The sequence below is a fragment of the Fringilla coelebs genome (genome assembly GCF_963513975.1).
Source record: "Fringilla coelebs genome assembly, chromosome: Z".
Taxonomy (NCBI): Eukaryota; Metazoa; Chordata; class Aves; order Passeriformes; family Fringillidae; genus Fringilla; species Fringilla coelebs.
In genome coordinates, this window is record NC_140031.1 from 1,476,328 (window position 1) to 1,493,317 (window position 16,990).

At 41.6% G+C, this 16,990-nt stretch overlaps 1 protein-coding gene across 3 annotated transcripts in view; it reads left to right on the plus strand.

Annotated features, from left to right (window-relative positions):
• DYM (dymeclin) overlaps positions 1-16,990 on the plus strand; it is a 210,978-nt gene that overhangs the window by 115,179 nt on the left and 78,809 nt on the right. The window contains exon 14 of one of the 3 annotated variants that reach the window (XM_084224957.1): positions 1,502-1,666. The exons of the other annotated variants lie outside the window; for them this stretch is intronic. Within the exon in view, the coding sequence (XP_084081083.1) occupies positions 1,502-1,666 (165 nt within the window). The remainder of the gene's footprint in view (positions 1-1,501; positions 1,667-16,990) is intronic. 3 annotated transcript variants of the gene reach the window in all.

Consider the following 16,990-nt stretch of genomic DNA (forward strand, 5'->3'; position numbering starts at 1 on the left):
GGGAGGTGTTGGTTTTGATGCAGTCTTGGGCTTAGAATCCCACTGATTGCACCGATTAGCTGTTGGTGGCACTCTTTTTTGTCCTTTTTTTTTCCCAAGGTACACAAATGTCTCAGGAAAGTGTGTTTCAGCCACATGTGACTATGTGACATAGGGATTTAGAGGGACATTAGCCTGTGAAATGCAGGTGGTTGGGTGTATAACCCCTGGGCCGATTTTCCACCTATGAAGCCATGAAACAATGGGGTTTTTTGGTTTGGTGAGAGTGCTGGAGCCTAGAGTTCAGGTGTTGTTGGTTCTTGCCAAAATCAGCAGAAGAGACTTGATTTCATAAATCTCCATGGGAAACTTTCCCAGTTTAGCACTCCATGGGTATGTCTGTCCTGGAGAGAGTCATGTCCCCTGGCTGCAGATGAGGACAGCAGAGCCTGGTAAGACCATCAAGAGCTGACCTTTTTGTCTCGCAGTATACAGGGCTGGTTAAAGCACTTTCTGGACAACTTAGAATCACAGAATCATTAAGGTTGGAAAAGATTGCCAGGATTACCAAGTCCAGCTGTAAGATCACTGAGACACATCATCGTGTCACATCATTGTACTTGGCACACCCTGGGCTGTGCACCATTATGCAGTGAAGTATTTTCTATACAAACCCTGTAATAAAAGGTAGTTGAGGTTATATTTTCTATGTGCCTCAGAGTTTTCCAGTGATGCAGTGTGTTGCAGGTGAACTCTAATGAATTTATTTTCCTTTCCATTATGAGTAGGAGGATATCCTGTGCATAGGCATAGGCAATATATCTCTTACTCAGGTGCATTCAGGGTTGCTTAATATCAATTTGAAATGTTTTATTGCTTGCCCTGTAGTTACTTCACAGAAGTGACTGTAGTTTTTCATGGAAAAGCGGGCCTGTTCTTAATTGAGTAACTCTGTTATGATTAAGCATCACATTTGAGCAACTAGAATTAAATACAGGAACGCTCTGCCACTGAAATCCCAGTCTACAAGAGCAGTTCACATTGATCAATAACTCAGTGTGACTTTTGTCCCTTTTAAGTCAACTGTCAGTTTTCATGAAAGGCGGTTAAATTTTGTGAACATTCTTAGGTCTTTTTTAAAGGTAACCTTTGTAAATCAGGGGCCAGTCTCCTGCATTTATTGAGAGAGATAAAACTTTTCTTAAGATAATACTGGGAGCAAAAAGTGGGGGGCAGGAGGGGGAGAGAAATGATGCACACACCCAAAAGCCCAAATTCTTGTGTCTAATGTGTGAGACTTGGCAAATTCCCCGTGCAGCAGTGACAGAACCAGCATGTGGGCACAGGGGCAAACAGATCCCTCTGTTTCTTGAAACTGTTTATGTCAAACCGCTCCATTGCTTTCTTGGCATCTTCCATTGACTCTTGGCACAAAAGCCAGGGATGTTAACCCATGACTTAGCATTCTTAAAGGAAAACACCTCTTTTTTCTGTTTTGTCTCCCTCTACCCTTGTCTTTCAGTTATACCTGCCGCCACTTGCGGAGATATGTGTATGTCTTGGACAAACTGTATTTCCCCCACTCCCACTGCTCTACGCTGCAGCATTGCTTCTCGACCCTCAGTGACAATGGAGAGGAACTCTTGTCTTTAACTTGTTCTCACATTCTCAGATCCTATGCTTCCAGGTTATTAACCTCTCCTCTCCATTTACTGCATGCTGCATGCCCCGTGACTGATCTGTGCATGCTTTCAGTTAACTGATGAATAATTTTAAGTTCTAAGGGGATAGTTTGTGTCTTTATGACATCCTTGATGTATATTCTAAAAAGTGTGTTAGAAATGGGAGTCTACTAATAGTTTGGTTTGTCTTTTTAAATTTAGAATACAAATTCTTTGGTCTTTAGAAGCTTTAAATGTTTTTTATGTTAAAGTATTTTAATCCATTTTCAAAGCCTTGACATAAGAACTTGAGCTGTGATTCAGAAAACTTCCATTGCAGCTGCATAGTTTGTTTAGAATTGGTGCAGAGGTTACATGCAAGTGTCTAATACTTCCTGACAGCCATTGTTTTTTTTGTAACGTTGTCTATATAATTTGCTTTTCAAGAGTAGAAATGATAGAGCTTTTGCCTCAAGTTCAGGAAGTTTTCGTGGAAGTTAATCACAGGATTGTTTGTGCTGGAAAAGCCCTCTAAGATCAAGTCCAAACACTCCCCAGCACTGCCAAGGCCACCACTGACCCGTGTCCCCAAGTGCCACATCCACATGGCTTTCAAATCCCTCCAGAGATGGGAAATCCACCTCTACCCTGGGCAGCTGTGCCAGTGCCTGGCCACCCTTGGGGTTAAGAAATTTTTCCCAATATCCAGCCTATACCTCTCCTTACACAAGTTGAGTCCCTTTCCTCTTCTGTTGATTGTTAATTGGGACAATTAAAGATCTCTCCTTTTCTGTATGTCTGATTACTTTTAATTATACCGAATGAGAATTATGAGAATCCATCAGCCCCAAATCCTTGTTTGTGATAGGGAATTATAGATGCTTTACAAAAACTGTAAAAATTTAAAAGTACGTCCTACGTGCCATACCCAAAGTATTTCTCTTAGCTGTTTACTCCAAGTAAAAATTAAAGTTTTACTATTTCATTGTTGATGCTGTGGATAATTAAATATCTTAACCTAGTCCCTAGAAGCTTTGGGAAAACAAGGAAAAAATTGCGTGACAAAATTGATCAGAACATGGAAGGCATCCAGGGTGGAAATGCAGCTTCCCAGCTAAGCCAGCATACAATAGCAAGGGACCACACAGTAAACATAAGTAAAAACAGCTTGATTGTCAGAGGAAGAAAATACGGCATGCAAGCTGAAATAGCTCTTTTTGTACAAAAGAAAAAATTATAGTAGTACATAATGATGGAGAATTGCTCTGAAGATCTCAACAGGACATGAAAATCTAGCTGTCCCAGGGGCATTCTTCAGATTAATTTGGAACAGGGACATGGTATTAAAGTAGTCAAAAGCCTGAGATTTCAAAGGCTTATTTAAAAATGAATACTAAGTGCAGTCTACACTGCAATCTTCTTTCAGATGTAATGTTTTACATGTAGAAATTATATCCTGAAAATGTAAAATAAATAGTGTAATTCTTCCAGCTTGTTTCCATGAAATTTGATGGAATTTGGTAATTCTGTACAGCAACAGCATGACACATTGAGCTGACAAAATCACCCTTGGGAGACTAAGTGCTTCTCCATGGATATTGCATCTTTCAGGTGTTCTGTGAATGAAAATAAGTACTGATAACACTGTGTTTTCATGTAACAAGCTTGTGAAGTTTTTCGAGCAAAAACATTCATCTAATAACTCCCCACTTACCATAACTGATGGAGAAATTTTTTACTGGTATCACTTTCTGAAATGGGGCTTATGCATCTGTTGAGGTGTATTAGAGTACATCAATCTGGGAGATTGTAAAATTTCAGATTTTCATTGCAGGTTATCTTTTTCTGAGATAAGAGGAGAACAGAGAATTTTAAATAGAAATTGCTGCTGTAAAAATATAGAGGTAGCTGTTTTTATGGCTAATTCTCTATTGTTGTTTTGATATTGGATGATTAGAGAAGTACAGTCAGGAAATTTGCTTGTCTAAGTCTGTAAGTAGCATTGAATACAAAGGCATAATTGAGGTGTCAAAAGCTTTTTGTTTGAATCCTTGCATCCATCCTCTACTAAGTACTAGAGTGTTTTATTGTGTGATCAGCCCATTTAGAGAAGAGATGGAATTTACAAATTACTAAAGGCAGAAGATAATTAATTGTTGTGATTCATAAATCACCACCCCCCCATCCAGTATTCCTGGCAAAGAATATAAATTTTAGTCCAGAGCAGAAGGTCTCTAACGATGCTCTGATACCCACAGATGGTGTTGCCTGTCTTTGTACTTATCAAAGAATTGCAGTTTTCATTACTATTTTGGTAGATTTTATGTGCAAATATATTAATGTTTGCATTAAACATGTTCAAAAGCAGCGTGGGCAGCAGGGCAGGGGGGATTCTGCCCCTGTGCCCCTGGGCTCCAGTGAGACCCCACCTGCAGAGCTGCCCCAGCCCTGGCTCCAACAGCACCAGGACCTGGAGCTGCTGGAGCCAGTGCAGAGGAGGGCACGGAGATGCTGCCAGGGCTGGAGCCCCTGTGCTCTGGAGCCAGCCTGGCACAGCTGGGGCTGCTCACCTGCACAAGAGAAGGCTCCAGGGACACCTCAGAGCCCCTGCCAGGGCCTCAAGGGGCTCCAGGAGAGCTGCACAGGGACTGGGCACAAGGCAGGGAGGGACAGCAGCCAGGGAATGGCTTCCCAGGGCCAGAGGGCAGGGACAGATGGGATATTGGGAATGAGGAATTGCTGGCTGGGAGGGTGGGCAGGCCCTGGCCCAGGGTGCCCAGAGCATCTGTGGCTGTCCCTGGATCCCTGGCAGTGTCCAAGGCTGGGTAGGGCTTGGAGCAGCCTGGGATGGTGCGGTAACAGATCTTTCAGGTCCCTTCCAACCCAAACCATTCTGTGTTTCTTAGGTTTTCAGTGTTCTGTGGATGTGTGTGAGAACCTGGTGGTGATGTGGCACAGGCACACCACACCTCACACTTACTGGACAGCCAACACTGGTTAAAGCAGGGAAGAGGGAATGCAAAATAGCACATATTTTGCTGTCCCACAGGGAGCAAGCCCACAGCGCCAGATTTCCAGGCAGCTTTCACTGGGATTTAGTGCCAGTGTTGCTTTGGGTCTCTTGCAAATTCTAGAAACATAGTGGATACAATACCCATTTTATTACGCACAGCATTATTATACCATAAATATTGAGCCTGGGTTTGTAATGCAAAATTCCTAATATCTAATAATTCTGTTGTGACTGCGCTATGTCTTTTTTATTGCAGCAACTGTACTTTGTGATGTGAGATATATTTGCCACTATTACTGTTTCCTTTTGCGTTTCATATTCATCGTGTGATATTTTTATGGTCGTGTGTGTTCCTGTTTTGTTTTAAATCTTCTCTGGGTTGCAGTCAAGCTTGGGAAAATTGCTTTTGAAGGTAGACTGGCTTAGTGCATGTACTGGTAAAGAGGCAGCAAACAAGCAATGATTAGTTCTGGGATGCTGAACAAATTATGGACAGTTTTCATTTCATAGTGAGCTTGACACTGTGTGAAAGCAGGAAATACAGTTTTGCTGAGCCTTGTAAATTGGCTAAATATGTTTTAAAGTTTCAGAGGTAAAATTTATTATGAATTAATTTAAATTAGGGGGTCTTTTTGTAGATAAAAAATACCAAGAAATATCAAATTGACATTCAGTTTACCTGTTTTGCTTATCTTTTATTACTTAATGCTAGGTTTGTTTAAACAGCAAAATGTATCACATAAGATCATAGTGCTCCCTTTCCAAGGTGTTTTGGCATTGTCTGAAGTATATGGAGAATGAGCTTTGCAGCCATCCTTCTCCCATGCCATCAGAGTCAATGGAATTATGCAATTACATTCATTTAAGAATGTGCAGCCTTAGTGGGATCATGGCCTTGGAGCTTAGCTTTGAGAAATGCTGCTAATTTACTAGAAATAATTCTGTTGCTGCAACCCGATGCTCAAGTTCTGCTTGAATTTTAAAGCCAACTTGAATTTATTATCCAGTTTCCGGTTCCTTTTTCCTTGGAGTGTGAGCTGTGCTGGGGCACAGAGCCCAGGTCCCAGTCCTGTGTCCTGGTATGGATTACTGACCTGACAATGCAGGAATGGTGTCTAGGTATCATCCTCAAAAACAGCTTAAGCATTTGAAATTCTGACCTATTTTCTTTTACTTTAGTCTGTGAAAGGAAGGTGGGGAAAAACAGGAGGCAAATGTGTATTATTGAATCTTAAATGGCTTCTGCTTGGATTAATTAGATTTGCTATGCGGAGATGTGCAGCAATTCATATTCCTTCAAATGAGGCTTGACAGATGTGAATTCTTTTTCTCCAATAATCCTGAGCCATTTATTGCCATTGAGTTTTTAGGCAGGTAGTGTGAAAAACTCACCCTAAGTTAGTGTGAGTAAAATAGTCAATGCATCAGCCTTGTTTAGAGTCATTAAATGCTTTGGGTTGGAAGGGACCCTAAAGTTCATCCCATTCCACCCTCTTCCGGGGGCCAGGGACATCACCCACTATCCCAGCTTGCTCCAAGCCCTGTCCAACCTGGCCTAAAACACTTCCAGGGATAGGACAAATATTGATCCTTACTTCACTTACTTAGCCTGTAAGAGCTTTCATAAATGGCCCCACATTTGTCATAGAATTAAAAGTAGAGTGATGAAGATGGCAGAATCTGGATCTGTCACAGGCAAGAACCAGCTTCACTTCATTTATCACTAAAGCAGGCTATTTTTGGAATGTTAGATAGCATAGTTTAAAATATATTTCCCCAAAGAAAAATTTATTTCTCCAATACATATAAAAATTGGTAGATTTAAGCACTCTTTAGAAATAAACAAGCTTGTGGTTTGTTGTTTTTTTTTTTTACAATACTGAATAATAACAGTCTTTTTCTGCAGGATATTTAAATGAGATTCTGCATTTTGCTTCCAAAGCTGGCATTTTACCAATGATCTTTTTCTTTCTCTTTTTCCTTTCTGTTCCCCCAAACACCATTCAGTGGTCTCTGCTCAGCATCCTGCCAGGCTGAGAGGGTGATGGGGACTGGATCAGTACCATTCAAGGACTGCAGTGTCATTACTTTATCAGAAAGTATCATTATGGGCGGGCTGGGAAACTTTTCATGTTATTGAAACATTGCATAGTATCTCCAGCTTTTAGTGTCAGAGTTGGAAATGGTACCTTTTTGTGACAAAGAACAATTTTTTTTGTCTTAATGCTATGCCACTGGTAAGTTCTAACTGCTTCCATTACCAGTATTAAACCTGAAGTCTCAAAGGTGGTCTTTTTGCTACTGGGTTTTATATGCACAGTTTTACTTTTTATTTTCAATGCCTGCCCAATGCTGTGAGGTGCTGTAATTGTCAACCAACCATCATTGAATTCAGTAGTTATGGTGTGTTTTAAACTTCAGTCTTAGGCAGACCATGGAACAGCTGACAGAATTTAATTAAGTCACTTAAGGAGTAAATAGAAGCAAGAACAAGTGAAAAAAGACAAAAGAAAAAAAGACAATCAAACTGCATTAATATTTCTTCAAGGATTCAGGCTGGTTTGTTAATACCCAGATGCTGATATTTCTCTAGAGTGGCCTGTAAATTTCTATAGAAACTGTTCTCTGAGCTTCTATGCAAGATGGTTTGTGGGGCTCAGTTTCTGCATTGAGGGCACAGCTCAGGAGATGAGGCTTTTTTTTGCTGCTGCATTGGTGTGGATCATTTCCCCAAAATCCAGCTCATTTGATCATTTTTCTTTGGGGGAAAAAATGGAATTAAGAAAAAAATAAAGGTCAGAGGTCTGTTGAATGAATATAATTTAATATTTTATTGCTTTGTGATTGTGATTTTTAGTCAGCTGCTCATAATTTTATTGAAGGCTCAGAGTTGTTTATTATGGAAGGATCACTTTACACTCAACATCAAGTGACTTGGCAGAACAGAATTGTTTATAAATAATTCTATTACAGATTATTTATCTTTGTACTGCATAGTATAGTGATCAAGAAGCCAGTGAGATATAAAATCAATGATGTGGGGATTCATTGGGTAAAGAACTGCCTGGCTTGCCGGTCTCAAATGCATTTTAACTGGATGTTTATCAAGTGGGTGCATGTCTAGTGGAAACCCTCTGCATTGATTTGATAAGTCCTGCCCTATTTAAAATTTTAAGTATCAAAAATAGTTTTTAGGGAAGGAGCAATCAGTGAAGGGGAGAGATTGCTGATATAAAAATGTAATTGTCTAAGCTTGATGAAAGCAAGGTGTATTTTCATAAAGCTGGTGGAATTCACGTACATAAATCATGCTACAAGATAAAAGGACTAGGCTGACTTTGAAGAAAATCAGAAGTACTCTATGGCATTTTTATGAGTTTGCTCCTTAAATTGTTTGGAAGATTAAGGGTAAATAAATCCTTCAATAAGGGGGCTCGTTAATAAGATTTGTCAGGGGAGGGCTAGGTTGGATATCAGGGAAAGGCTCTTCCCCAGAGGGTGCTGGCACTGCCCAGGCTCCCCAGGGATGGGCACGGCCCCGAGGCTGCCAGAGCTCCAGGAGCCTTTGGACAGCACTGCCAGGGATGGACAGGGTGGGATTGCTGGGGGTCTGTGCAGGGCAGGAGCTGGGCTGGGTGATCCTGGTGGGTCCCTTCCAACTTGGGATATTCTGTGATCCTGTGCAAAAGTACAATGCATTCCAGTAGCTGGAAAGCAAACCCAGCTGAGACTGGTCTATCTTTTTTTACATGGTATGTGAGTCACTGGAATAACAAAGGCTCTGGATTTCCCTGGATTGGAATTTTTAAATGAGATTGGATGTTCTCCTAAAAGATATGTCCAAGTCCAGCCAAAGCTATTGGACTTGAAGGAGGAAGTAGCTGAGGGAATTCCTATGGTTTGTGTCAGAGGAGTGGATCAAAGTGGCTTCTTTTGGCATAAAAAATGGAAGTTACAGGCAGATTGCCGTGCAGGATTTTGTTCATTTGTTTGCCTTACAGATTGCTTTAAAAGGATGCATTTTGATTTGGAATCTTCCCGCTAAAAATTGTATCTTCTCAGGTTCCCCAGGTGATTTGACCTAAATAGTACAAAACAGCACAAGTTGACAAAACTCTACATTCTCATGTACAAAGAATGAAATTGAATGGGGAAAAATTGCAAGAGTCAGGGTCTTTCTCTATAATAATCTTTATTCCTCCCACCCTGGTAAAAATCTATCACAGGCATTTTCTAGATACATTCTCATGTGAAGCTAAAACACATCTTGATCAGTCAGAATTATTTTTAATTGGATGCTTATGAGCCCACATTCCCATGAGATGAAACTGGAACAAAATTACTTTCACACATTTCCATTGTAGCAGTATGTTCAGAGTACGGGGGTTTTGCATTCCTACGTAACGTCTGTCATTTAATCAGCATTGGGAGGGTGTCTTATTCTTTGGTAAGTATGTAAATAAGCTATTGTTTTGGGAGTAAAAGGAGAAAAATGCCATAGCTTGTCTGAAGAGTTCAGGAGAATGCTAACAAAATGCGTATCAGTCTGAATGTACTGAAACAGCTTATAGCTGAAAGGAGAAAGAATTTATGCTCATCTCAGCCAGTTTTATCCTTAGACTAAAAAACCTTGCTGAGATCCAGCTCCTCTGTCTTTGCTAACTTCCCTGGGTGCGCCTCTCCAGCAGCTTCCTTAAGTCAGTGCCGCTGGCAGCAGGGAGTGCCCTGCAGGTATTCTTGGCTTTTTGCATCGAGGTGATGCACTCGTGTCTGTTTTGATGTCCCAAACAGCATTGCATGAACTTTGACTAGTGAAAGCAGCTTAGTAAAATATTCAATTAATGCCTAAATATAGAAAATTATTCACTTAGAAAATAACAAACATATGTTACTGATTCAAAACGTCTTCCAATTTCTCAAATTAAAGAAAGTATTGGCAGCAGCTAGAGTTGTCACAATTGATAATTTTGATTAAGATGTTCCAGTCAGAATGCCTGAAGCATCAGAATGTATATATTTTTCCCCTTTTAAGTAGGAGTATCTACATCTTGATATCAGTTGAGAACTAAATGTTCAAACCACATTCATGGGTCTCCTGAGAGAGATCTGGTTGTCTACCCAGAATGGGCAGTACCCTCAGTACTAAAATATGCAAAGAACTTTGCAAACCTTGAGTAAGAAATTATTCTGAAGAAGAACGGGGCAGCAACCATCTTTGCAGGTGTCTCCTGGAGACAGAGATGGATAAGCTTAAGGGATTCAAATTGTACATATGAACAGTGGTGATGAGGGAAATTTTAAATTTTGATCAAGGACTCTGAAGAACAGAAGCAGCAAGATTTCTCTACATTAATCTTGTTAATGTAGAAGACAAGAGGTTTAAAGTTTTATGCTTTTAAGGTTCGATGCAAAGTGTCCCACTTCATAAAATATATAAAATTTTAGTTCAGCAGTTATTTTTAGTCAATAACCCCAAGAATCAGCAGTGCAGTTAAAAATGAGAGAACCTCACAACATACTTGTAGCTTCATAGGAGTCTTTCACTTGAAATGTAATTTGGTTAGTGGGATGTTGTGCATAAGAAGGATATCTGAGTGGTCTGCTGATGTGGGGCTGGTATGTTAGTTTAAAAGTGATGAGTCCAGGAGATAACCCTTGTATAGTGAAACCCAGGATGTTTTCCAGTAAGCCCAAACTGTCTCAAACCAGATGTTGTGATATGTGCTGCAGAGATGTTCTGCACAGGAGCCATAGGGGAGACCTGCTTAGTGAAAATACCTGAAAGTTTATATTCTTCTAATTAACTGCAGCTCTAGATAGCATGAGTTAGGAAGTTTGGCTTCTTTTGGTTTAAAAAAAAAAATTTAAATATTTGATTAACAGTATAAGTGATTAGAGGCATCATGCTCATGGTTCTCCTTCTGAAGTAGTTTTGGGTAGTCTCCCAGCTGCCCAGCTGTTGAATCTAAATCAGTGATTCTCCATCAAAGAGGCAGGTGCCACCAGGGAGGGGTTGTAAGCACATTACAACAGAGGCAGAGCTCCTGGGCTGCTGGGTCCTGCAGACCTGACCTGTCTCCCCATGTGGCTGGAACAGAATGGGGAGGAAAGGAATAGGGAACACCGCTGACCTGTTTATTGAAAGTGTAACACCTGAAAAATTAGAAATGGGCATCCAGATCCATTCATACTGACCTCAGTGACCCAAACCATTCCAGATCTGCAGAATTAATAACACTGTAAGAACGATTCCTTCTTTTAATTTCTGGCTTCTATTGAGAACATCTGAAAACAACAATTGTTATGTCTTCTCGCATTTTGGTATCGCCCTTCCTCACCACAGCCTATTTGACCAAGAAATGCAGAGAGAGGCTCGGGGGGAAGATTTAGTCAGCTCTTTATTCCAGTCCTCCAAAGGATTGATTTAAGTTGTGTAAGGAGTTTTTGGATCCCCGTTCTGCAGCAGGATGTAGGGGGTGAGAGCTGTGAGCTATTCTTAAGTGGTTTTGTTCTTTCGTGTTTGTAAGCTGAATTTATGAGAAAACATTGATGAGAATGCTCCCACTGCAGCAGCCACAGATCAGAAAAAGCAGTGGGAGAGGAAAATAAGAACAACCACAACTGGTTTCCAAAGATGACTAATCCTCCAGCCCCAGTGTAACCTCCAGGACAATGATTAGCATTTGGCTTTTCTTCTGGTGGAAAAGTTTTCTGGGGCGTCAGCCTAGCTGAAAACTGGTTCAATACATGTAACTAATGAAAGATTTTAAAGTTCCCATTTAATGTTCCTGCCTTGTGCACTTGGTTACTTTAAATACTTCTAGGTGCGTGATGTGCAGTATTACATTTTGCCTGTATTCTGTAGTTACCAGAATATTTTATAAATGAGGAAAATCTAGTTTTTTAGAGAAGATATGATAAGGTACCTCTAACAGACCTGTTAGTAGTGTGATAGAGTTTTTGACTTCCAGTTGTGAAAGTTCAGTGATTGCTCCTCAGTTTTGCAGAGGACTTTTAAGGGACTTTAACATGGATATTTTCCTTTTCATCAGAGTGAAAAAAATTGAAGTCCTTGCTTTTAGTGTGACATTCACTCAGCAAAAATTAAAAATTGGTGTTTTTAAAAAGCTTCCAACCTAATAAATAAAATCAGATCTTTCCAATGCTGCATTCTTATAATTAATCAACAAGTCATCCTCTTGCTACTGCGGGATTTTACCCTGAAGTATGTTTTCCATATTTCGCAGAGTGCTTTGTAGTGCAGTTGTGGCTTTACAGGTTCCTACATTGACTTGGTATTCATTCCCAGCAGACAGTTATCCTTGCATTTTGTTGTTTATTGAGTTGTGCTCAGTGTTTGTGATTTCAGGGAATCATTAAAGTGCCTGGTTAGGAAGCATCTTTGGATATTTTCATGTCCAAGGGTAGGGTCACCAAGAGCTGTATGCCCAAGGCTATGTCCAGTTGATGTTTAATATCTCCAAGGATGGTGACTCCACAAGCTCTCTGTGTAACTTGTGGTTTTTATCTTACGGTTAAATGCAATTTCCTGTATTGCAATTTGTGCCCATTTCCTTTTGTCCTTTCTCTGGGCATCAGTGTGTCTGGCTTAAACATCTCTAGACCTTCCCATCAGAATCACAGAATCATCTAGATTGGAAAAGACCTTTAGGTCATCAAGTCCTACCTATAATCTGAAACCACCTCATCACCTCATTAGATATTTCTATGTTCTCAGACCCCTGTGAGCCTTTTCTTCCCAGGCTAATCAGAGGTTTCTCAGCTTCTCTTTGCATGTGAGACACTCCAGTCCCCTCATCATCTTTGTGGTGCTTTGCTGGACCTGCTGTAGTGTGTGCATGTCCCTGCTGCTGGGAGCCCAGTACTCCAGGTGAGGCTTCCCAGTGCTGCGCAGAGTGTGGGGATCACCTCTTCATTGGGCTGATGGTGCTGTGCCTCATGCAGCCCAAGGTGCCCAGGGCTTTCTTTGGCATGAATTCAGTTGCTGGTGTACCTTCAATTCTGTGTTCCCCCGGAACATGGGGGCCTTTGCTGCAAAGCTGCTTTGTATGTGGTTTACCCTCAACACCCAGGATCTGGTACATCCCTTCATAGCTTCACAAGGTTTCTCTTGGAGTGTTTATCCAGACTGTCCTTGTCCCTCTAGCAACACAACCATCATGTGCATCACCTTCTCCCCTGTTCTGTATCACCTGCAAACTTGCCAAGGCTGCAGCCTGCCCCACCAGCTGGGGCATTAGTGGAGATGTTGGAAAACAGTGGTCTCAGCATCCCAGAGTGTTTGGAAGTGATCTTTAAAGGCTGTCTTGTTCCACCTGCTGGCAGGGGCTCTGAGGTGTCCCTGGAGCCTTCTCTTGTGCAGGTGAGCAGCCCCAGCTGTGCCAGGCTGGCTCCAGAACACAGGGGCTCCAGCCCTGGCAGCATCTCCGTGCCCTCCTCTGGAATCAACACATGGGGTGCACCACTTCTGGCTGAGCTCCAGCTGGACTTTGTACTGCTGACTGTAGCTCTCTGACCCCTTTAGTTTAGCCAGGTTTCTGTCCACCTCCCTGTCCATTTATCTAGTCTCTACTTCATCACTCTGTTAGAACTTGGCTTAATTGTAAAATACCATGATTATCTTAATTTTATCTTTGAGAGTCTTTATACTGTTTGTGTAGTTGTTCACATTTACAAATTGCTTCAGTATCCAGGATAGTTTTGGCCTTGAATTAAGATTTCAGATTACACCACCAGGGTTGGGAAAACTTGTCTGTGATCTATGCCAGCACTGCTGAGGCACCTCCAGTGCTGGGGACAGCTCTGGGCCCTCAGGACAAGAGAGACCCTGAGGGGCTGGAGCGTGTCCAGGGCAGGGAACGGAGCTGGGAAGGGGCTGGAGCCCCAGGAGAGGCTGAGGGAGCTGGGAAGGGGCTGAGCCTGGAGCAAAGGAGGCTCAGGGGGGCCCTTGTGGCTCTGCACAGCTCCTGACAGGAGGGGACAGCCGGGGGTCGGGCTGTGCTCCAGGGAACAGGGACAGGAGGAGAGGGAGTGGCCTTAGGCTGGGCCGGAGGTGGTTGGACATCAGGAGGAATTTCCCCATGGAAAGGGGAGTCAGGAATTAGAAGGGGCTGCCCAATGTAGTCCCCATCCCTGGAGGTGTCCATGGAAGGCCTGGACATGGCACTCAATGCTCTGGGCTAGATGACAAGGTTGGGCACAGCTTGGACTCTGATCTCTGAGGTTCTTTCCAACTTAAATGATTCTGTGGTTCTGCCACCTGGATAAATTGAAATTTAGAACAGTGTTTGTACATGTCTAGAAAGATTCTTACTGTGTCTCTTCTGAATATCCTATTGAGATGCAGTTTATGTTTGATCCTATGGCCTGGCTAGCATTTGTTTCCCAAGCAGGAGCGGAATTAAAATCCCAACCTGTGGTGGTTGTATTTGGTTTTTGTACAGTATAGAATATGAAATTTGCTAGTGTTTGCGTTATCATTATGAAATCAGTTCCTGGAAGTGTTGTCTTAACTTTGGGAAAAACAGAGAATGACCTGGAACATCACAGAAATGTGCCTTTTTAAAAAGTGCATTTTGGGGAGGGCGATGTTTTGGAATTTAGGAGGATTTTTAGATTGATAGAGGCAGAAAGTATTACACAGCAGAATAAGATTTATAAAACTGAGTGGGAGGTAAAGCTCAACCTCTTTCTCTGTGGGAAGGAGGTTAATTTCCAAATAAACTGAAGGCAATGTAAATTTAATTACTGTGCAGCTCAAAGGACTGGGACTTAAAAACTATCATGTTAGTTTTTAAGATGGAAAAATATTGCACAACTGCAAGAGCGCTGAAATAAATAATTAAACCAAATTTTTGTTAGTTGTCCCACAAATTCTGAGACTTGAGAATGTCTGAAGGCAATAAAATAATCTCTCTTCAAAATGACAGGTTCAGCAGTGGGTAAGGTAATTTCAGATGACAGTGTATGTGGGAAATAATGACATATTTCCTACTGAAAAGTAATGAACAATAGCTTTAAAGCTTTATATAAATAAAAACTGATTTTTCTTAATAGGGGCTATTCATGCCCATGTAACATTTCTAGATCTCATTGTTATTGTCTGTAAAACCTTTTTCACTGAAGAATAAAATTGAAAGCATTGACAGGCAGACTAGAGTGGAGAAACAGGATTGCATTTCAGCTCTGTCAAGGTTGGATTGTGAAACTTGGGTAAGATGTGACTTTTGCTAGATATGGAAAATATTTTAATAAAAGATGAGGGGACGGTCCAAGCCAGAGATCCTTCAGGATGCTGACAAACCTTTTCCTGCTGTGAGCTACGGTGATTTTGATCACACGTTTGTTTGGGAGAACAGTGGTGGTGATAGAGACAAAAGCTGGGAGAATTCAGTGCTCCAAACATTTTTCCTTCCTTAAAGGCTTCCAGATTATCTGTTCCAAGATTGTCGTCTTCCTGCAATGATCAGTAGTTCAGAGCATTTCAAGCTGTAGTGTAATTCTAAATGCTTTTGTACATGCTGGAGACCATGGTATATTCTTGATACCTTGATAACCTTTTCCCTGGAGATGTGTTTTAACCTTTCTAGGTCCTTGCTCTACATTTAATGGAATCATTTAGGCTAAAAAATCCCTCTAAATGCATCAAGTCCACCAATTCCCCCAGCACTGCCAAGGTCACTAAAGTTTCACATTCACAGAGCTTTTAAATCCCTCCAGCGCTGCTTCACAGGTTGTTTTCCCCCACCCTTTGTTTGTTTGGTTGGTTTTCTGTTTGTATGGGTTTTGTTTGTTTGTTTGTGTTTTGTTTATTTTTTTTTCTTATGAGCTATAGAACAAGGGAGAGAAAATCACTAAACACTGTGAATTTGGGATGTGATGTTAGGGAGGCCAACTTTACTGTTCATAATAAAGATACGTGGAAAAGGAAGCAAGTGAAAGGCCCTGGCATTATCTCTCAGACATACATAGGAAAGGACATGGGTGTTGTTGACAGGCTGGAGCTACTAAGAAGAGAGAAATAAAGAAAATGAAGAGAAATGTTAAATAACAGGAGCTTAAAAAATGCTGTGGGCTGATTTCCCAGGATGTTGGCACAGCATTTACACTGAACTGTGCAAGGGCAGGCTGGGACTTCCTAAAGCCAAGTTAACCTCCGTGTAGGCCATTAACTGTAGCTTTTTCCATAGTGAATTGCACTCTTATGAAATGCTTCATTATCCCTTGTTTTGTTCAGCATTCACTGCAGTTGGTTTCTGACTGGATATTAACATCCCTTACAAAAAATTTAATATTCTTGATAAATGCTTTCTTTCAGTAATGCAGTATTTTTCAGAATGAAAATACCCATTTTTAATTTCCTATCTATTTTAACCTCAATTTTCCTTTGGAAAGTGGTTTATTTGTGACAGGCTACCTTTTGCAGGTTTGTTTCGAAGAACAGAAATTCATAGAAATGCCTCAAAGGGGATGATGTTGATGTTATAGTAAAGGATGTAAACAATTTTTATTTGAAATACATATTTTTCAAGTACTGTGTTGTTACAGTATGTTTAGTAATAGATAATAAACTTAGTCTTGGTCTTGTATATTACACTTGGTATGTTACATTATTTGATATTACGTTATTTGACATTATCCTGTGTTTTTATTGCATTTTTCCTTTTTTAAATCTAGTATGCCTTCATGTGGTTCTGAAAATGTTTAAGCATTTCATCTCTTGGAAAGTATATTGATCTGCATATCAGTGCTGTTTGCAGAGAGGAGACGTATTTCCAACAAATACCATGGGAGGAAGGTGTGGGTGTTTTATGTAGGTGTATACACTTGGTCATAGGACCCCAGAGTGGTTTGGGTTGGCAGGGACGTAAAGTTCATCTCATTTCATCCCCTGCCATGGGCAGGGACACCTTCCACTGTCCCAGGCTGCTCCAAGCCCTGTCCAGCCTGGCCTTGGACACTGCCAGGGATCCAGGGGCAGCCACAGCTGCTCTGGGCACCCTGGGCCAGGGCCTGCCCACCCTCCCAGCCAGCAATTCCTCATTCCCAATATCCCATCTGTCCCTGCCCTCTGGCCCTGGGAAGCCATTCCCTGGCTGCTGTCCCTCCCTGCCTTGTGCCCAGTCCCTGTGCAGCTCTCCTGGAGCCCCTTGAGGCCCTGGCAGGGGCTCTGAGGTGTCCCTGGAGCCTTCTCTTGTGCAGGTGAGCAGCCCCAGCTGTGCCAGGCTGGCTCCAGAGCACAGGGGCTCCAGCCCTGGCAGCATCTCCGTGCCCTCCTCTGCACTGGCTCCAGCAGCTCCAGGTCCTTGTGCTGTTG